The sequence below is a fragment of the Oncorhynchus mykiss genome, chromosome 2 (genome assembly GCF_013265735.2).
Source record: "Oncorhynchus mykiss isolate Arlee chromosome 2, USDA_OmykA_1.1, whole genome shotgun sequence".
Taxonomy (NCBI): Eukaryota; Metazoa; Chordata; class Actinopteri; order Salmoniformes; family Salmonidae; genus Oncorhynchus; species Oncorhynchus mykiss.
This window is the reverse complement of record NC_048566.1, coordinates 71095680-71118804: the sequence shown is the minus strand read 5'-3', so window position 1 is coordinate 71118804 and position 23125 is coordinate 71095680. Positions and strand designations below refer to the sequence as shown.

At 40.3% G+C, this 23125-nt stretch overlaps 1 protein-coding gene and 1 long non-coding RNA gene across 2 annotated transcripts in view; one reads left to right on the top strand and one right to left on the bottom strand.

Moving 5' to 3' along the window:
* Nucleotides 1-9903, bottom strand: part of LOC110495464 (multiple C2 and transmembrane domain-containing protein 2) — a 41073-nt gene extending 31170 nt beyond the window's left edge. Inside the window, exons 1-8 of the mRNA XM_021570741.2 lie at nt 9764-9903; nt 7606-8695; nt 5367-5426; nt 5167-5263; nt 2131-2273; nt 1828-1904; nt 1636-1747; nt 1503-1523 (exon numbers count right to left, since the gene is read on the bottom strand). Coding sequence (XP_021426416.1) covers nt 1503-1523; nt 1636-1747; nt 1828-1904; nt 2131-2273; nt 5167-5263; nt 5367-5426; nt 7606-8652 — 1557 coding nt within the window. The 5' untranslated portion in view covers nt 8653-8695; nt 9764-9903. The remainder of the gene's footprint in view (nt 1-1502; nt 1524-1635; nt 1748-1827; nt 1905-2130; nt 2274-5166; nt 5264-5366; nt 5427-7605; nt 8696-9763) is intronic.
* Nucleotides 9904-13073: 3170 nt separating this feature from the next.
* On the top strand, nt 13074-14499 carry LOC118941478. Its single transcript, XR_005037743.1, has 2 exons — nt 13074-13412; nt 14148-14499. It is a non-coding gene; the product is annotated as an uncharacterized LOC118941478 (long non-coding RNA).
* Nucleotides 14500-23125: the final 8626 nt, after the last annotated feature.

The following is a 23125-nucleotide window of genomic DNA, read 5'->3' as shown; positions in this document are numbered from 1 at the left end:
AACATGGAATACCACGGCACAGCGCTGCTCGGCCCTATAAATACCCCTGCTCTGCTCTCTACAGAGGAGGAATACAGAGGAGTGGAGGGGCGACATAAAGTAGGGCCTGGCCAAGTCATCCCAAGTGTTTATCTTGGACAGAGTTCTATCTCAGCGGCCAATAAAACAATTCCACTTAACTGTAAGTGGCCCCTAAAGAGAGTCTATTCCTGGGCCTAAAAGGGGTATGCGATTGCTTCCATATGGTGGGACAGCATGGGGACGAGCAGGATGAGCTCAAACCTAGGTCCATTTGGCTGGTACCTCGGCTCTGTCCATCCACAGCTGTGATATTACATCCTAACATCTGGGTTATTGCCCGCTATGCCTGGGAATTATCAACCTCGCGAATCTTCGGCATCCCACACTGGCAATGTGCCTCGAACATCAGAGCTCCCCCCCACCCCTCCTCCTACACGGCCTCCTCCAGACAGAAACACTATCAAGCAAAGCACAGAAACAGAGTTTTACTGGGGCAGTTGCCATTCACTGTCTCTGTGGTAGTTGTCTCTGTGGTAGTGTTGAGAGTGAACAGGAGTGGGGAGTAGCAGTGGGAGATGAAGAATGACTAGCTTAGTGCTCAGTCCCGGCCATCAGATAGGTGTCAAATGGAACAGTAATTTAGAGAAATATCATCTTTGCTAAAAATATGGGTTCAAACATCACATTAACATTGTCATACGGCCACGGAAATGTCTTGGTACCGCCATCTGCCTCTGCCAAATGACAGGGTACATTTGCACCACGATTTGATGAACATTTTCACGTTGTCTTTCTATCTGCCCATTTATCCATCTGCAGAGCATACAGTGACTATGTGAATTGTACTTTATTTCTTACCTGTTTAACATCAAACTCAGATTCAGAGAGAGATTAAACAGTGGCAGATGAAGTGACTGGATAGGTGTGAGAATAAACCCACAAGCACCATCATGAGAAGAGCACCGGTCCAAAACACATCAACACTAACTGCATCCAATTTCAGCCTTCATCACAATGCTTCAAATGAGAGAGCTGTATTAAGGGCTGTATATTAAACCCAATAAAGGCTCTACTCCAAACTGTGCCTAGTCAACATGTAAATATGCATGGTTTAGTCTGACACTTGAAAATACAACTTGTCATTATGAAACCATGTGTACAAAATACATTATTTAAGGTTGAAAATGCATGCACAAAAAACAAAATCCTGGGTCTATACTTCGCTCTTTGTTATGATAGTCATGTATAATACAGTGATCTACTGCCCCCTGCTGCTGGATATCAGGCACAATCTCAGCCACATTTGGATTTCTCTGACTAAAGTAATGGTTGTACTGTTAGTAAGTCTAGTACTGTATGTCTATTCTAGCAATAGACATTGGCATATACTGACATTGAACAGATTTTAGAATAAAATGCACACAACTAAATTATGCAAGTAGAAAGGAGACCAGTGGAAAATAGAACATTCTAGATCCTACCCTCTTTTTCTGGTGCCATTTCTGTTAACGAGAAGAAGAAAACAAATCAGGAACATTTGAAAATATAGTGATTGAAAATATTGACATTGAAAATTAGGGATGTAACATTAGACTCAAATCAAATCAGGCTTACACGTTTTTTGATAGTAGCGTCTCTAAAAGTGAGGCATGTGTCCATGACGATGACCCCCATGTCATCCTCCAGACTGTTGGGGTCCTCCAGACTCAACACCATCTCACCGGTCCTGGACAAAGAGAGACAGAGACGTACTGCAGTTTACTAGATAATACACTGAGTGATTAGCAGAGCATGTGTATTACTCACTTGTCTAATTCAAGGTTTTTGATGACAATCGTGCTGGAACCCATGAAGTCATCAGTGGTTAGGTCCTTATCGTAGACCTGCAACAGTTAGAAACACCATATTCAATATAAAAACTGTATGTCAATCAGGTTTGGCACAATGAACTGTTATTGCATGTCAGTTGTGTATCCTTTGCAGGCCATAGCTATGACATGATTAGAGTGTCAATCTGTCACTTTTATGACAATATAAGTCCATTGCCGTTCATTTGTAGGTGTTACTTAGACAAACTAAGTCAAAACAACAGATCAACGTGACACTCACCCTCACGTCAACAACCTGCTCTCGATCCTGCAGGGGGAAGGAGAAGGACTCGCTCCATTTTGGATTTAGGTTCTTATACACAACTTTGCTTTTGTAAATCGTCTTCCCTTCCAGTTTGAACTTGACATAAGGATCACTTGTACCTAGAGATTCAAAAACAAAACGGAATGTTCAGAAAATTGCAGATAAAAGCAATATCAGATTATCAACACAATCAATCATGATATGAGACAAATTCGTACTTGCAAAGGGGTGTCATTTATACAACAATTGTATTAAAAAATAAACATACAAAATGTAATATATATGACAGGAAACCAGTCAGATCCGCACCAATTAGAACACACAGAGACTGAGATATGCAGGGATGAGGTACACCGCACATGTATTTATGAAAACAGAGGGATGTATCTGTTTATTTGTGAAAGAGAAGAAACTCTCGCCAGCATGAAGCAACCAGCAAATAAAGTCCTGAAACCAGGAGCAACCAGTGTTAATCTCACAAGCCTGTTAAGTAAGTCGGCCTGGTGGTGGGGTGGGGGGACGGGGCGTCTTTGTCTCAGCCATGGTATGAAGATTGCCTGAAAAATGAAAGCCAGTCCCATGCCTTCATTTGTATGGAGAAATGAAAGGGTGCTTGAGAGAACCTGCAGGGAGGCTTGAATCACATGACAAAGGCCCTGTGGGGATGGGCTGTCAGGCCTGTCAGCTCCCCACTCCAAATGAACATCTCCCAAAGGCAGGCAGGACCCACAGCAGCTCCGCCCTGCCAGTCTGACAGGAAAACCTCCAGGCAACTTGACAGGAGGAGAATGTGGCAGCCAGTGAGGAGAAAAGCTCTGGCGTGACAGAATGGTGACCATTGAAATTAACCGCGAAAAAAGGGGAGAACAAAAAAAGAGAAGTGGGGGCTGGTGGCGAGGGTCCTTTCAGAATATGTAATGACAGTGGATGGTGTTGGTGGGTCTCAGGCACCAAACAGTGGAGAGGCAAGGGGCGTGTGGGTATTGCATCATCATCATGGTGCCATCCTGTCAGGAAAAGTAAGGTCTCAACTAGCAGGGAGCTGTGGCCCGAGACGACAAGGTTAGTGAAGCCACGGCGACAGTTGCATAAGAAACCTTAGCACAAGCTGAGGGTTACATAGAGAAAATAATATAGCCTACATATGGCAGCAGCGGTCAGCCAGGCAAAGAGGTGGAACTTAAGATTGCAGACAAAAAACATGTTTGATTGAATTTCAGCCAAAAACCTCCAACCGATATGTTCATAAAATAAAATAAACAAAATGTTCCAGAGATGTTTGGTTTTCAATAGCAGCGGAGAAATGAATAAAGTCCATGTTGTGTCTTTCAAACAGCAATTCAGTTTATGGACAGTTGAGGTCGCTGCTTCCCCAAACCAATTGCATTGCATCCCAACAAGCCCACAATGACAGTGGGCAGATGACTGAGGAATTGAACAATTGAGATATGCATATGAGAAATATTTTAGTTGTATTTTGAAGGGGAGACTACATCATATTCAGTAAATATTAAATATAACAATCAATAATTTTGGGATACAAACCCCAAGCAGTCAGCAGTATTCCACAAGCCTTCGGTATCTTATCTGCTGTATATAATGGAATGCCATGCACTGGGTGTACAAAACATTAGGAACACCGTTGCACCCCCTTTTGCTCTCAGAACAGCCTCAGCACAAGGTGTTGAAAGCGTTCCACAGGGATGCTGACCCATGTTGACTCCAATGCTTCCCACAGTTGTATCAAGTTGGCTACACTGGTTGAAGTGGATTTAACAAGTGACATCAATAAGGGATCATAGCTTTCACCTGGATTCACCTGGTCAGTCTATGTCATGGAAAGAGCAGGTGATCCTAATGTTTTTTATAAACTGGGTGGTTCGAGCCCTGAATGCTGATTGGCAGACAGCCATGGTATATCCGGCGGGTAGCCTAGTGGTTAGAGTGTTGGACTAGTAACTGAAAGGATGCAAGATTGAATCCCCGAGCTGACAAGGTAAAAATATGTTGTTCTACCGATGAACAAGACAGTTCCTCAGAACTCACTGTTCCTAGGCCGTCATTGAAAATAAGAATTTGTACTTAACTGACTTGCCTAGTTAAAAGGTCAAACAAAAAAAAATTAATACCATGGGTATGACAAAACATGTATTTTTACTGCTCTAAGTAAGTTGGTAACCAGTTTATAATAGCAATAAGGCACCTCAGAGGTTTGTGGTATTTGGCCAATATACCACGGCTAAGGGCTGTTTGCAGGTACTCCACGATGCGTGGTGCCTAAGAACAGCCCTTAGCCGTGGTATATTGGCCATATATCACACCCCCTCGTACATTATTGCTTGAGTATACTCAGTTTATGACATGCCAACATATCAACATCTACTGTCTTATACAGACCAAAATAATAAGTATGACATAAGTTAACATAAACATTTACAACCATTGTGATTTAAGACTAGGGATTTCCTTCAATGTGTTCAGAACACTACGAATTACAGCAGAGGTCCAAACTTCCTAGGATGTATTTTAGCAAACCTCCAGCAGGTGGCAGCTTGTCATTTGTGGCGGGAAAATGTTATTTAACAGCAACAGTGAAACATTGCATGAACTCTCCAACTGACAAAAACATGTTGCATCTAAATTTGCATTGGTTATGAAAACCATACCACATAATTTGTTTCTCCACACATGTTGTTAAGGGAAGGCTCCTGGGTGTGTTTTGGCGTCAGATTCTGGTCTGACTGGAATCACTGTCAAAAATACATTCCACACAGTTAGGGGCCCTTTGTAATGTATGTGCTTCAACTAAAAAATACTTTCTTGATGACATGTTCAAAATCAAGATCAACAAAGTAAATATGATGAATTGCTTTGTCATCATCCTACTCACGGCATAAGGGACACCTTCTCAAGTTGAAAGTATGCGTCTATCAATATACCCAGCATGCCTCAGACTTTACATTCATCCATATGTAGACCTCCAAAAGTACCAGGTTATTTTCGTCCACTTACCATTGCGGTCTCTGATGACCAGGTTCCTGCCCTCCTTCAGGTTGACGGTGAGGAGGTACTTCTGGATAGGACCAGGTGGGCCCCTTGCTGCCACAGCCTGTCAAGGAAAGGAATCACATTAATATGATGCTTTATAGTCTAAAATCTTAGTGTTGTCCATTATCATTGACAAGGTCAGGACATCCAAGTCCAGTACTCACATTGTTGCCTGCTTGACCCTGCAAGGGTTGGGCATAGAAGTCATTGTGCTCATTGGGTAACTAAGGGAGAGAAAAAAATGTAAGCTTATCAAAAAGACATCTACAAAGAATGGAACAAATGTAGATGTTATCATGTTCAGTCACGTTGTTTACCACTTTTTAACCTCAGGTACTATAATTGTACCGGCAACCAGTAAGGCAGGTTTGTAGCCTCAACAATGTCTGGCCTTGTAATAAGACAGATCTACATTTAATACAATGGAAGGGACTTCAGGTCGGCATAAGAGCTACTAAAATAAGGTTTCTTCTGCTCAGCATATACATTATATGAGTATAGGGATTGCTATCTGCAATGGGATTTCTGACAAAGAACCACTGAAGCGTTGTCTTAAAGATAGAATGTTATTTTAAACAGTAACAAAGCGGCCAACCGCCTCTGTTTCGTAACCACTCTATGGATACAAGGACTGACCGTCCATGAAATCAAAATGATCGTTTTAAGCATGTTTTTAAGCTACTGTATACAGTGTTTAATCGAGTACTCAAACGGAAGTCAGAACTCGATCTTTAACCAGAGATTCATTTTTTTCTAATACTGTAAAACTGTCTGATTTATTTCATAACTCTGGTCAAAATTGAAAACAGGGCGACAGGTAGCCTAGCGGTTAAGAGCGTTGGACCAGCTCAAGCTCTCCTATCACAGCACAACTAACTCCATGAGTAGGGCCCTGTGTTTTGGTTAATTTTGCATGACCTGGATTTTCGTCGTTATTTAAAGCTTTTCATCAAACTGTCCGATTTCCTTTTCATGTCAGATGGTCCAGCGCCATCATCATTTTGGGTTGAATTCTCATTTCTGGAAATGGCTAAAAATAAAGGTTCAAATCCAGATTGTTTGACATGATTAACCAAAACACATGTCCCTATCCATGAGAAATCATATGCTTATCACACACAAAGAAACTGGAACTGAATATCCAGCAACTTCGCACAGCCATTGAAGAGGAGTGGGACAACATTCCACAGGCCACAATCAACAGTCTAATCAACTCTATGCGAAGGAGATGTGTCGAGCTGCATGAGGCAAATGGTGACCAGATACTGACTGGTTTTCTGATCCACGCCCATCTGTGACCAACAGATTCCTATCTGTATTCCCAGTCATGTGAAATCCATATATTAGGGCCTAATGAATGTATTTCAATTGACTGATTTCCTTAATATTAACTGTAACTCAGTCAAATCTTTGACATTGTTGCATGTTGCGTTTATATTTTTGTTCAGTATATATGGGGCAATTTGATTTCAGTTGACATTTAATTACCTAACTTACCTTTACATAGTCCTTTTGATTCCTAACATAAGCAAGCACCACTTCTGATGTAGCTGCCTTTTTGAAGATTGTGTTCAAAGATTTGATATTATGGTTTCAATAAATGAATCTTAAATGGCAATATTTTTTTCATCGATATTATATATAAATATATATATATATGAGGCAATTTAGCAATTAGGATGTGTTATCTGTAATGGTTATGATCAATTAGGCATTGTTCCGTACTGTTGGCATATAGATAAATGCAACAACAGAAATCCAGTGCGGGCCGTTTTCTAATTATTATATATATTTTTTCATTCGAGTACTCTAAAACAAATCCTGCAAGTACTAAGATAATCAAAACATTTCAAATGCCCAGTCCTCTCACATTTACATTGTTTACAAACATTGAGAGTAAAACAACTTCATATTTTGGGTTCTGTTGAGTTATGATAGTTGAACTATCATAAGGAATTCCTAAGTTATAATTCTTCAAAATTCAATGGGTATATATCATTAATTTAGTCCAAAAATGGATGTAGCAATTAGGGTTTCACAATCCACGACTTTAAAGTATATCTATTGTAGCTGATCTGGAGACTGATCATAGAAAACTTCTAGGCATAGAGTCAGCATAACAGCTCAAGGGTGTGAAAACCCAGACCACAGTATTTGAATATGAAAAAAAGAGCTTGCAAATGCTAATAAGACCCCAGTGAAAATGCACTGCTTTAACACACTGTACTGTGTCTTGGTCACTAAACTATCCTCCTGTATTACTGTCACATAGAAATATGTATTTTCTATCAAAACATGTGTGAAATCTGTCAGTCCGCATTTAGACTTTACACTGTATGCAGTAGGTCTATATCTATATCTGTGGAGGGTATTGTAAAGTACAAGGTTAGTATGGTATCTGACCTCAATGTCTTCCTGGGGCTCCCTGCAGAAGATGTCTCTGATGTTTGTCGAGAGGGAGGGCTCCCTCATATCCAGGTCCTCAGAGTCAGTGGGCCAGAACGAGTAGGCTTGTTCCTCGAACGGGGTTCCACACACAGAACCGTCCCCACTGTCAGCAGGGGTGCCCATCCTGTCTGGGGTGCCCATTCTGTCTGCCCTGTCCACTGGCAGAGACCATCTATCTGGAGAGATGTTCAGTCTGTCAAGTGGATTTGTAGGAACAGACCATCTAACTTCTGCTGGTTGTTTCCCTCGCTCCCTGGAAGCAGCCAGTCTCTCTGTAACCAGGTTTGTTTGGTCTGAGACAGAAGAGGCAGATCTTTCAGCAGATGCACTCACTTTGTCGCTAAAAGTGACCACTCTGTCTTTAGAGAAGAACAATCTTTCTGTAGAAATATTCATTCTCTCTACTGAAGCAGCCAATCTTGGTGTGGGCACAGGAATATGTGGAGAATTTGATCTCGGGGTAGGTGGCTTTCCTCTGTCCACTGCTGAAGAAGAAGAAGCATAAGAAGTAGATCTCTCTGCAGGTGTGTTCTGTTTGTCTAATGGTGTGTGGATTCCACCCATAAAGGTTGCCATGTCCTCCTCTTCAGATTCTTCATAGAGAGTTTGTGTCTCCACCGGTGCAATCATTTTAGATCCAGATACATTCATGTTATCTATGAAAGTCAAATCATACACAGTCTTTCTACCTGAGGGGCCTGCATCAGTTGCAGTCAGCCTGTCAGTGGATAGAGGGACTGAGTTAACAGAGGTATTATCACCGGAGCCTGAAGAGCTGTCAAAGAAGATGGCGTCTGGGGCTGTGCAGAAGGCACTGTCTGTGGGAGAGGGTTCAGCCTGAACAAACCTCAGGTCCGGCACTGATATACTGCGCCTGTATTGCAGGGGCTTGGGCTTCTTCTTCTCCAGTTTCCCAGGGGTCTTCTTCTTCTTTATGTTGTTGAATTGGGTCTTGGTCTTCTCACGCAGGTTCTCCCACACAGTCTTCTTCTTTGGGTCCATGCTGAGTGGTGCAGGCAGCAGACCACACCTTTTCACACAGAGACTGCAACAACAAGATGAAGTAGTATCAGCATTATTGTTTAAGTAGTACTGTCTACTGAACTCTTACAAAAAAAAGCTTCAGGCCTGACAAACATGATTGCACAATGGTTTTGGTTCTCATCATAGGAGTGGCATTCAGGGACGCTTTTGGGCGCAAACTCTGAATCTATATTGGCACAATGCCCTGAGTGATACTGTAATGATATAATGCCACTTGCCAAGCTTTTGGTACACAAATCACATTGTTATTCAATTTACTGTAGGAACTGCCGTTTACTCGTATCCGTTCACTATTCACTCCTACTGATGACATGGGGTTAAAAAAAGCCCATCGAGCCAAAAAGATACATCTATACAAAGATACAATATTAGCTGTAGCATCTTGTTACGGTAGAGAGAAAGATATCACAGCTTATATGATGAGTTTGTATAGATAATACAAGGCCCAGTGCAGTCAAAAACATGATTTTTTTTTTTTTTTCCCACACTATGATGTTGGAATAATTTAACCAGGTAGGCCAGTTGAGAACAAGTTCTCATGTACAACTGCGACCTGGCCAAGATAAAGCAAAGCAGTGCGACAAAAACAACAACACAGAGTTACACATAAACAAACGTACGGAATAATACTGTGAAATGTTGAACATTATGATAATTTAAGTGTGAGAGTGGTTTCTTCTTGCTTGAGAAATTGCTCTTTGCTAAGAAACTATTTGTTTATTTTTCACAATTTTCAACGAAAACAATCACAGTAAGGTATTTAAGTTGTTACCCATAAATTTGATATTGAGATTAAAACAGCTGCATTGGACCTTTAAGATGCAGAAATCCAATGTCAATAAGAGACATCCAAATAGGCCATTTATAATCTGACCTCATCCCTCTCCTCTCCCCCTCTCAAAAACAAATGTTCTTTACCTGGGCCTAGGCTATATCACCACAATCTACGAGAGGCCCACATCAGACATAGAAAACTAAAATCATCATTCTATAAAGATTGATTAACAAACTATCATAAAATAACAGCCTCAGAATTTGGATAATGAAATATGATGAAACAGCCACATACTTTCTTAGACAGTTACAACGCTGCTCCACAACCTTACAAAGAGGAAATAGAAATATGTTCCAAGTCCGTTGTCTCAGGAAACTTCCAGAGAGCTAGTCAGTGGACTGCCCTCAGACAATAGTATGGTGAAAATGAGGAAGTCCCTTTCAAATGAACTTATAAATACATGCTCTTGCTTCTAGATAGGTTTGATGATTGGGTGGAGAGCAACAGCAGGGCCAAACAGGCCACACCAGTCCCACCAGGTGAGTTTCATGACATAGTGATATTTTCTGTCCACTAATAGCAGGTTGAAGTCGTGGATTATAGCACAATGTATACCTTTACTGTACTTAGCATATTATTTTGAAAAGTCAGGGAAATCCTCAAGTTATGGAAGTGCTTCATAAGAAAGGAACAGAGTAGGTAACTGTGATAATGCTCCCAAAAAACACTAACTAGCTGCTGACAGACGGGAAAGCCTTGCTTGTTCAGATTGTTGGTTTGTTTGTTTGTTTGTTTGTTTACATTGTGTTTGTTTTATCATGAATAGTCATATTTTCAAGTTTGCTGTTGTTCATAAGTATTACAAGAAACAACGTGCATATTTATTTTATTAGTCAAACAATCCCAGATGATGGATTCTGAGTCATGGAGTCTAAGGCATAGTAAAGAATGTAGGCTGTGTTAACTCATTACTGATCTCCAGCTCTTACATCCAATCACTGCATCACTTGTCTGTAGAGAACATAGCCAGGCTGCGTTTCTTTAATTAATCTCTAGTTATTTACAGTGCGACATGGTTTAGCCTAAGCTCATCAAAAGTGAGCATTTATGTTTGCTGAGAATCAACAATAGCTTTCTGTCCACACATGGAGGCTAATACAACAGGCCTAGCAATGTTCACACACTGATTTTCTATGCAGAACAGAGGTGACTCTGTGACAACAGACGCGTTGGGATTCTGGACCAAGCCTTGTTCAATGTTTGCTAATGTCTTAAAGAGCTCAGGCACACATGAAAGAAGCCCCAACTTGGCAACCAGTTAAAAGGGAGGAGTGGGGACCCAGAGAGGGCAAGCCCCTGTGGCAGGTGGCCTGTCGCCCTCCTTCTCAAACAGTCCAAAACCCTGCAAGGTTACTTTACACATGCACACTGGACTAATTCCAGCACCATGCACAGCTGGCCCATAATACTGAACCCCCAAAAACATGTCCTCAAAGCACATGCAAGCTGTTAGCTACAGATTTGTAATGGGCTAATGCAATTTTCCATTACCCGTTACAGGATAGGTTATTTTTGCGGAGCACAGAGAAATTTCGGCCAACATGTTCGTTCTCGATTCGGCCAAACATCTAAAATTGTTTTAAGATGGTCATACAATGGATCATTTAGCTGTTTGATTTTGAATTTTAGGACCCCTTTAGGTATATTTTTTGTAAATAGAAAATGTATATAATAAAATATTGAATTTGGCCTTTACTACTATAGCCCATAAAAACACATTGAATTACACATTCATAAATGGCAAAAAAAGACAGTCAAATAACCTATCATAAGGAATAAGGTTTTGAAGTGTCTGTCCTATATCCTAAGACTCATGTTAAAAGGAACCACCAGCTTTCATATGTTCTCATGTTCTGAGCAAGGAACTTAAACGTTAGCTGTTTTACATGGCACATATTGCACTTTTACTTTCTTCTCCAACACTTTGTTTTTGCATTATTTAAACCAAATTAATGTTTCATTATTTATTTGAGGCTAAATTGATTTGATTGATGTATTATATTAAGTTAAAATAAAACTGTTAATTCAGTATTGTTGTAATTGTCATTATTACAAATGAATAAATACATGTAAAAAAAAAAAATGTCAGATTAATCGGTATCGGCTTTTTTGGGTCCTCCAATAATCGGTATCGCTATCGGCGTTGAAAAATCAACGGACATTTTAGATGTTTTGCCGAATCGAGAACAAAGATAATATTGGCAAGTTAATGTTGGTCTCTGTGTTACACCAAAAGTACATATCCTGTAACGGGTAATGAAGAATCGCATTTGTAGACCCTAGCCTGTGATCATGACTCTCAGTTCCCTTACATTACGCATAAGAGTCATTGAACGAAGGCATCTTATGTACAGGGGAGTTTTGTTAAGAGGCCACACGCTCGGTCTAAACATTAACATTAACATTATCGCTTGCGGTACGGTTTTGGAAGCAGAAGGACCTTGTCTTTTATCAGCAAGAAACATACAAATTAAAATAGATGTTAAACTGATACACACCTTTATGAGGTTAAGGTTAGTGTTCCCACATGGCCAGATCTCCATGTTGCAGCGCGTGTTTACGGAAGACAGAGGGACCACCTGTGCTAATTAGCTATCTGGCATGCTCCGAACACCTGTGTGTAACAGAAGAAGGCCGCCAGAAACATGTTGTCACTGAAAAATACTGTAGGCTGCAACTGTGATAAAGCTAGTTAAAACTGTGTATTTTGCGTTTGTGAAATTATTTTGATGTTATATGAAAGTAAAGGGCTTTATGTTTCTAGAACCGTTTCGCAATTGAGAATCCATTCACATTTAGATGGAGAATTTGGCTGCAAGAGCCAGTCTGCCTCTGAAAATAACATAATATCCTTGTACCTTCAGGAATAAGGGTACAGTAACATTAAGTTCCTTAAGAGTACATCTTGGGCTATGTAGACCCCTGAAAGATAGACAGTAATACTGTGCTTTCAGGTGGCGTTGGTCCATTCAAGGGGATAAAATGCCCTCATTGGAGTTTCTTTATGCATTGCATTGCCATAGATCTATTGGAAAGTGAAGTTGCTCCTAATATTTGTGTCTGCAAGCTCTTGTTCCACCTTGGCAAATCAATAGGGTCAAGGATAGGCCGACTGCTTGTTTGTGCAGGCTATAACACTGATCACATGCATGAGATGGAATGAGGCATTAATCATATAAAAAAAGATGGTCAGTGTTGTCCTGGCTAAATCTAAATGATTCAAGACCCCAGGCAGTATTCCATTTTAATAGTTTCAGAACAAATTGTTATTAATCATTTGTAAATGCATTATAACCCATTAATGAATGGGTAATAACAAATTGGTCAATATAGTGTGATAGCCAGTCAGTGCTTGCCAAATAGTGAGCCAATATTTATTAACAATTATAAATGCACTTACAAATGAGCATAATATTGAACCGTTATGTATCATCATGCAACCTTATTTTCAATCGCTGCACAGTTAAACAATAGTTATTTTCTCACTTTGGGTGTGATGCATTGCTGCTCTGTCACAGAAATGGTTGGTTTTCAGACCAATGGTCAACTCCTATGATATGTGTTGCCCCCCGTTTGAAAGCCTGATGATACATTTGTACACTGATTTATTCCAGGAATGAAGGACTCGTCTGAAGAACTCAATCCATATTATTAGTGTGGTTCGCTGGGTTCTGAGAAATTTCCTCGATTTTGTGAAATCTGCCCATCTGTGAAACGAATTTGAAATACAGACGCCCTGGAACATGCCCAGAATGTTCATGTGACAGTGTGTCGTGAAGAATCAGGATGGACATTGCTATGAAAAGTGTGCAAGCGCCAGACAGAAGAGACTGAGCGAAATAAACGTTGTTCACAAGGTACACATGTTGACAGAGTCGAGAGGGTAAATTCTCGATACAATTTGTTTCACTTTTGGATACAGAAGTTCTGCTGGAGGATTTAGCGCTCTGCTCATATAGCTAAGTTGCTAGCTAGCTAACGTTTTCTAGGCCCCCTTCCTACCTAGCTAATAGGAAACGTTAGCTAGCTAGCATTAGGTAAAACCTCAAATGAATTTTTGAATATGGAAATTATGCTAGACGATTTAGCACTAGTTAATATTTAGCATGATATAGTTAGCTAGTTTGATGGCTAGTTAGCTTTGCTAGCTAGGTAGCAAACGTTAGGTGCCAGCTAGATAGCCAACATCAACATGACAGAATTTTCATGCGTTTTTGGATTAGTACGCTAGCTAGCTAGTTATCTAACCTTTAAACTCAAGTAGCTTTGTCTAGGTAGGTAGCTGATAAGTTAGGTAGTTAGCATCCTTTGTCAGCAAACTAGTGGTTCCATTTTTAAGAATAAAGTACTATCTAGCTAGCTAACTAGCTAGTGTATAAGCAAAATTGTGATAACTAGCAAACCCCTTTAATCTGTATTAGCTAACGTTAGCTATTCGTGTTCGCAAGTAATGTTGAACACTAGCAACGAAAGCTAGCTATTATTGTTATTATTAGCTAGCAGTGGATAACATAAGTAGCTAAGCCTAAATGGTATAAATCATGATAATGATGATACTAGAGTTGTGTTGCTGGAGTGTCTATGCTAAATTGTCATAAATTCCTTTTCTCTCCCACAGATCCCTCAGACTCCAGGATGGGAAATGCTTAACAAGAAATAAAAAGGTGGAGACACAGAAGGATACCATGAGACCCTCTGTTTTATTTTAAATAGTTAATCTGTTGACATTTTATATTCTGACTTGTAACGTTAATGTTTAAAATAGGTCGAAAAAGACACCCCCTGTTTATTTAAATTAGCTAGGCTACTCACTATACCAATGGTAGGCTACAGATTTGAGTCACTGCGGTTAAAATTGTTTTCCCAATGTATCTTTCTATTACATTACATTTTGTTCTTACTATGTATTACATGTTTGAGGAGAGTGTGCTATAAATGTTTGCAACTCGTTAATAAATAGGCAGAATGTTTCCACTTTTTAAGGTATATTTTTCAGCAGTTATAAATGTTGGTAACTCATTTGTTAATGGTCAGATGATTGTCACTTTAAAATAGGGTATCATTTTAGCAGTTATAAATGTTGATGACTCAGTTATAAATGTTCATAGGTCTGACACTTTAAAATAAGGTATACGTGTAACAGTTTACATGATGGTAAATCATTTATAGATGATTTGAGAGCTCACTCAGTATTGGGTACTTATCACTACATTCATGAGTGTCTGCCAAATGAATAAAATGTCAAATAATAAAAAAAATACAAATTGTGGGTATGAAGAACAAAACATTCAACGTTGTGAGAGAATACCTCCACTGTTTTACCAACCAAAGGTATTACAGTTACCATTTCACATCAGAGACTTCACCATACTTGGACTGTCACAGAGAATAGGTAAGTGTGTTGAAAATATCTGGTAAGGGTTAATATGTTAGGAATGATGATTGAATAATGTTCCGTATGTACATTTGGCCAGGGTCTCAAAAGTGGATCAAGACACATGAAAACCAACATTTCCTGTTCCTGGGAAAGCACCAATTCATCACACCTACTACAAGTGTGAAAATAATTGTTTCAGTGTGCAGCTATTGAAATTAAGGTCAAATGATGATACAAATGGGTTAATCTTATAAGCATTTGTACGTGCATTTATAAATGGTTAATAACTAGGTAAATATTGGCTCCGTTTTTGCACTATATTGACGCGATATAACCGTTTATTTACATATGATTAAATCATCGTTAATAGCGTAATTAAACCCCTTACTAATGGAACCTTATTGTAATGTGTCGGATATTAGCCTGCATAGAGATCAAATAAACTAAAATATATGTTTTACTTAGGCGGTATTAGGCTTGGGTCGGGCCCTACCTTGACCTTTGTTTCAATGTGGACAGACCTACCTTGGTTGGTATTTGAAAATGCTAGTGAGACAGGAGTGGTGTAACTGGTGTTGCTTGTTTTAACAAGCGGGCGCGGCGTCTGCCACTGGATCCCATAAATCCACGCATCGAATGATGATCACCCAAGGATATTTATTTAGACTAAACTATGTTATAAAAAAAAGCCCAATCTGCTCCCTTCCTCTCAACCTAACTTTCCCTCACAGTCCCCTTAGTTCCCCCCCAGTCCTGTTATGGTGATATCGCACTCACTCAGCTGTCCATCACAGCGCTTTGGTTTCAGCCAATCAGTGTTCCCAAAAGCAACCTTTATTATTCAACCTTTATTTAAAAACAAATTCTTATTTACAATGGCAGCCTAGGAACAGGGGCAGAACGACAGATTTTTACATTGTCAGCTCGGGGATTTGATCTTGCAACCTTCCGGTTACAAGCTCTAACCACTAGGCTACCTGCCGCCCTTAACTAGTGTTTATTACCGTGTTCAAAACCATCCGACTTCAGTGCGTTCAAAACAACTGCGACATCTGGAAAAAAAACGAGCTTCGATTGCGAAAAATCGATTTGGATTCCAACTCGCGAACTCTGCTTTCCAGCCTGAAAAACTGACGTCATGATTTGACCTCGTATTTTTCCAAGTTCCTAGTTGTTTTAAACGTGACATTAGTCATCGGAAGAAGACAAGTATTGGATGGTAACCAAGTGTTTACTAGGAAGATTGTGCGTGCACGTAGAAAGTGAGTTATGGGGAAAACTGTTGGTTTTTTTATGCTGCTAAACGATGCTTAGTTACTAATAGTACTTGTTTATTTTTTATGTAACTAAGCAAGTCAGTTAAGAACACATTATTATTTACAATGATGGCCTACAGGGGCAGAACGACAGATTTTTACCTAGTCAGCTTGGTTACTGGCCCAACGCTCTAACCACTAGGCTACCTGCCGCCCAAACTGTGCAAATACTCATGCAATTAAGGCAATGCTGGCACTTAGACAATGTAAACAACATGCACAATCTAAAATAGACAAACCTTAGCTGCAAGATAACAGTACTGTTACAATACAGTTACACATAAGTCATTTAGAGCTGGTTATTTGTATAGCCTGTATGCGCATGCTACCACTGCACTTTCATAGTTATTGCTACTGTTATTCCATGGTGAATTCTAGAACCTGCTGGAAGTCTCAGAGATGGTACTTTGGTCTCATAGACTAGATGTAACATAGTCAACGTCAAACCCGGACACTCATATAGTATGATATGTTAAGTTTGGTATGGTTACATAAGATAGAAGGTTACTTAAGGCAAAAACGAAAGGAGGGTTGTATAAACCGAATGTCTAGCAACCCAAAGGTTGCGTGTTCAAATCTCATCATGGACAACTTTAGCAACTTTGCAACTACTTACTACTTGTTACAGTAGGTACTTTGCAACTACTTAGTTAGCTAACCTTAACCCCTAGCTAACGTTAGCATTAGCCACAACTTAGTGGAATTTGTACCATATCATGCGTTTTGCAAACTCGTAATCTCAAATCTTTCGAATTGTAATTAGTAACATATCATACAAAATTAATGATGGACATCCACATATTAATATATAACAATGAAATGTAACATACCATACTAAATGAAAACGTGAATAAAACTGTAAATACATAATGCTCCATGCATACCTGCTGTATACTACAGTAGAAACGACAACATGATATACAGAAAATAAGGCACGTACTTTGATAGGAACGCACACATTATTATTGTTATTATTTGTTAGGAAAACAACAATGAAGGCAATGCGAGCGCCAGCCAGAAAATGTATTAGGGGAAAAATGTTTGTGCAAGACTACAGAAATGTCTGCTTACATGATCTACAGAAACACTTGGGAAAGTGCTTGGGCTCTCCTTGAAGAGGCAAGTTTGTCCGACTCAGTAATGCCTCAAACATAAATTGCCTGCAACAGTGAAATGGGATACTTCTATGTGAATTAATGAGGAGGCCAGAACACACCTCAATTCAAACTGTTGTTAGAAAATAATTAAAAATGTACAGGTTGAAATATAACCTGCCCTGCCTGCTAATTATCTGTAGGCTAACTGTCCTGTTGCGTAACAATCACATTTTGTAACAGTGAGTGCATTCTGACATCACTTGCATAAAAAAACTCAGGCTGGGGCAACCTTTAGAGATATTTGGAGTGTGAAAGTACCAACAAACGGGTGTGATCGTTCTATAGTGGTTCCTGTTGTGTACGATCAAACCGGTGTGATAAGAACGCTTGATTAGAATGCTTATATAGAACGTCCATTTTTGGATTGACACAACAATCAGCATTTGAGCTGGCCACACTTTTTTTTTCATAGAAACATTTTGCACAAATCCACTGGCTACAGGTTATCTACAAGTCTCTGCTAGGTAAAGCCCCGCCCCATCTCAGCTTACTGGTCACCATAGCTGCACCCACTCGTAGCACGCGCTCCAGCAGGTATATCTCACTGGTCACCCCCAAAGCCAATTCCTCCTTTGGTCGTCTTTACTTCCAGTTCTCTGCTGCCAATGACTGGAATGAACTGCAAAAATCTCTGAAGCTGGAGACTCATATCTCCCTCACTAAGCTTTAAGCACCAGCTGTCAGATCACTGCACCTGTACATAGCCCATCTGTAAACAGCCCATCTATCTACCTTCCACATCCCCATATTTTATTTATTTATCTTTCTCCTTTGCACCACAGTATCTCTACTTGCACATTCATCTTCTGCAGATCTACCATTCCAGTGTTTTAATTGCTATATTGTAATTACTTTGCCACCATGGCCTTTTTATTGCCTTAACTCCCTTATCTTACCTCATTTGCACTCACTGTATAAAGACTTTTTGTTTTATTTTTTCTACAGTATTATTGACTATGTTTTGTTTATTCCATGTGTAATTCCGTGTTGTTGTATGTGTCGAATTGCTATGCTTTATCTTGGCCAGGTCGCAGTTGCAAATGAGAACTTGTTCTCAACTAGCATACCTGGTTAAATATAGGTAAAATAATAAAACAAACAAACACAGTCCTTACAAAGTTATGTCCAGACTGTGACCAGTTTCTTTTTGGATGCAATGTAAAGACATTCACAGAAGTAGCTGCAGCATAACACAATCATCCAAACCCGGAAAATGTAGGCTACGTTTGTCCTAGCGCTAACTAAGAGATTGACTTAACACAAGCGGTCATATTTTTTATAACTCTCAGCTGACAGAAACTACAAAATGAATTAGCTAATAGCAACTACTATATATAATTAATCACATCACGGGTGAGCTCACCATTGATTGAAATAATTGAGTAAAATCTAAAGAAATCCGAGGATGGGTAGCTTGTATGCATGTTGAAGGGGGTGTGTAGTCTACGATTATCCACTTCCTGTCACGACTCCTACCGAAGGTGGCTCCCCTTCCCGTTTGGGTGGTGCTCGGCGGTTGTCGTCACTGGCTTACTAGCTGGCACTGATTCTCCCCCCCGCCCTTGTCTGTTTATTGGTTACACCTGTTGTGTATTTGCTGATTAGTTGGACTTTAGTAGCCAGCCGGCCCGCCTGCTCTTTGTGCGGGATTGTTTTGTGTAACTTGTGTGCACGTCTGTGGATTACGTGTTTCCCATTTCATGGGTTTTGCTGGACAGTTTAAGTCGCCGTGTTTGGGGCGTTTGTTTTGTTGTACCCCCTGTGTTTTCGTGGGGTTAGCTTACAGTGCATTGCGAAAGTATTCGGCCCCCTTGAACTTTGCGACCTTTTGCCACATTTCAGGCTTCAAACATAAAGATATAAAACTGTATTTTTTTGTGAAGAATCAACAACAAGTGGGACACAATCATGAAGTGGAACAACATTTATTGGATATTTCAAACTTTTTTAACAAATCAAAAACTGAATAATTGGGCGTGCAAAATTATTCAGCCCCCTTAAGTTAATACTTTGTAGCGCCACCTTTTGCTGCGATTACAGCTGTAAGTCGCTTGGGGTATGTCTCTATCAGTTTTGCACATCGAGAGACTGACATTTTTTCCCATTCCTCCTTGCAAAACAGCTCGAGCTCAGTGAGGTTGGATGGAGAGCATTTGTGAACAGCAGTTTTCAGTTCTTTCCACAGATTCTCGATTGGATTCAGGTCTGGACTTTGACTTGGCCATTCTAACACCTGGATATGTTTATTTTTGAACCATTCCATTGTAGATTTTGCTTTATGTTTTGGATCATTGTCTTGTTGGAAGACAAATCTCCGTCCCAGTCTCAGGTCTTTTGCAGACTCCATCAGGTTTTCTTCCAGAATGGTCCTGTATTTGGCTCCATCCATCTTCCCATCAATTTTAACCATCTTCCCTGTCCCTGCTGAAGAAAAGCAGGCCCAAACCATGATGCTGCCACCACCATGTTTGACAGTGGGGATGGTGTGTTCAGGGTGATGAGCTGTGTTGCTTTTAAGCCAAACATAACGTTTTACATTGTTGCCAAAAAGTTCAATTTTGGTTTCATCTGACCAGAGCACCTTCTTCCACATGTTTGGTGTGTCTCCCAGGTGGCTTGTGGCAAACTTTAAACGACACTTTTTATGGATATCTTTAAGAAATGTCTTTCTTCTTGCCACTATTCCATAAAGGCCAGATTTGTGCAATATACGACTGATTGTTGTCCTATGGACAGAGTCTCCCACCTCAGCTGTAGATCTCTGCAGTTCATCCAGAGTGATCATGGGCCTCTTGGCTGCATCTCTGATCAGTCTTCTCCTTGTATGAGCTGAAAGTTTAGAGGGATGGCCAGGTCTTGGTAGATTTGCAGTGGTCTGATACTCCTTCCATTTCAATATTATCGCTTGCACAGTGCTCCTTGGGATGTTTAAAGCTTGGGAAATCTTTTTGAATCCAAATCCGGCTTTAAACTTCTTCACAACAGTATCTCGGACCTGCCTGGTGTGTTCCTTGTTCTTCATGATGCTCTCTGCGCTTTAACGGACCTCTGAGACTATCACAGTGCAGGTGCATTTATACGGAGACTTGATTACACACAGGTGGATTGTATTTATCATCATTAGTCATTTAGGTCAACATTGGATCATTCAGAGATCCTCACTGAACTTCTGGAGAGAGTTTGCTGCACTGAAAGTAAAGGGGCTGAATAATTTAGCACGCCCAATTTTTCAGTTTTTTATTTGTTAAAAAAGTTTGAAATATCCAATAAATGTCGTTCCACTTCATGATTGTGTCCCACTTGTTGTTGATTCTTCACAAAAAAATACAGTTTTATATCTTTATGTTTGAAGCCTGAAATGTGGCAAAAGGTCGCAAAGTTCAAGGGGGCCGAATACTTTCGCAAGGCACTGTACATACATACATGCATACATACTGTATGCGCCTACACTAGAAATGACAACACAATATACAGAAAATAAGGAAATTACTTTGATAGGAACGCACACATGTCCAAAGTTGTTATTTGTAAGGAAAACAACAAGGAAGGCAAAGCGAGCGCTAGCAAGAACATTTTCCAATTCTAGCAAGACTGCGCAAATATATGCATACTTGATCTGCACAAACATGAGTGAAGTGCAGTGGGTTTGCGATTACCAGCACATATTCCTGTTGATAGATATGCCACCGGTTATTATGCGATTACCAGCACATATTCCTGTTGATAGACATGCCCCCGGTTATCACACAATGAGACACAAAGAAACGTTACGTTGTATCAACAACCTGCGGCCTACTCAAGTTTTTCACTACTGCAGATTGTTTGTAGACTGAGAGTGATTTGGAAAGCATACGCTGGTCACTTTAGATATTATCCAGCAGGTGCGTGCTGTGTTATATGCTGAGGGTTGTTTTCCTAATATCTTTATCCATTGAATATTTGTGATTTTAGGCTATGACCGGTTAGTGTGAAATGTATAATGTATTTGTTATTGGTATATTGGCTTTGGAGAAGTAATGATTATAGATTAAATTCCTGTTCAGTTAGGCCCTATGCCTAGTTTGGAGTCAGTGGTGTGTATCCATGGATGCCAAAGGAAGCCAGGCTTCTCCAAATATTTGACCAATAAAAAATGTCAATGATAAAATAATGTATCCTTCGTCTCTCTGTGTTTTCATAATTTCCCTTCAATTTGCAAGTGGCTGAATCTCACCTGAGAAATCATCTGAATGAGGGAAACAGTGCCCCTCTGTCTCAGTATGTGTAGCCCATGTTTCTGACACTGTCTGAACCAAAAGAGTATGACATGTTGCCACTGTAGCATTTGATTGATTGAAGCCAGAAAGCATTTGGCCTCCCTTGATTAAAAAAACGTCTGAAAAAATTAGTCAATCAGTATTGAACTAAGCTCAACTGTGGGTTGTCCTGGCACAGCAAAACGCCCCCTCAAAGGGGAGGCCAGTTTGGATTTGGCTTCCAGCCAATCAAATCACATCCAACGCAAAATGTAATTCGTGTCGGTCTCTGGTCTACTTATGTTGTCATCCTGCAGAAGCTAGCTTTCTAAATCGTCCTTTTCCTAATCCATGGATGGAGATGGGGATTTGGACTTGTTGTTTTGACTTAGATGTAGACTATGCTCACGTTAACTATACTGAACAAAAATATAAACGCAACATATAAAGTGTTGGTCCCACGTTTCATGAGCTGAAGTAAAATATCCCAGAAATGTTTCATACAAACAAAAAGCTTATTTCTGTCAAATTTTGTGCACAAGTTTTTTACATCCCTGTTAGTACGTATCCTTTGCCAAAATAATTCATCCACCTGACAGGTGTGGCATATTAAGAAGCTGATTAAACAGCATGATCATTACACAGGTGCACCTTGTGATAGGGACAATTAAAAGCCACTCTAAAATGTGCAGTTTTGTCACACAACACAATGCCACAGATGTCTCAAGTTTTGAGGGAGCGTGCATTTGGCATGCTGGCTGCAGGAATGTCCACCAGAGCTTTGACCAGATAATTGAATGTTAATTTCTCTACGTAGTTTTAGAGAATTTGGCAGTACGTCCAACCAGCCTTACAACCGCAGACCACGTTTATCCATGCCAGCCCAGGACTTCCACATCCGGCTTCTTCACCTGCGGGATCGTCTGAGGCCAGCCACCTGGACAGCTGATGAAACTGTGGGTTTGCACAACAGGAGAATTTCTGCACAAACTGTCAGAAACCGCCTCAGGGAAGCTGTGTGCTTGTCGTCCTTACCAGGTTATTGTCCTGACTGTTGTTTGGCATTGTAACCCAACTTCAGTGGGCAAATGCTCACCTTCGATGGCCACTGGCACGCTGGAGAAGTGTGCTCTTTACGGATTAATCCCGGTTTCAACTGTAGCGGGCAAATGGCATCGTGTGGGCGAGCGGTTTGCTGATGTCAACCTTGTGAACAGAGTGCCCCATGGTGGGATTATGGTATGGACAGGCATAAACTGCAGACAACAACCACAATTGCATTTTATCGATGGCAATTTGAATGCACAGAGATAACGTGACGAGATCCTGAGGCCCATTGTCGTTCCATTCATCCGCCGCCATCACCTCATGTTTCAACATGATAATGCACAGCCCCATTTCGCAAGGATCTGTAGACAATTCCTGGAAGCTGAAATTGTCCCAGTTCTTGGCCTGGATACTCACCAGAAATGTCCCCAATTGAGCATGTTTGGGATGTTCTGGACGTGTAC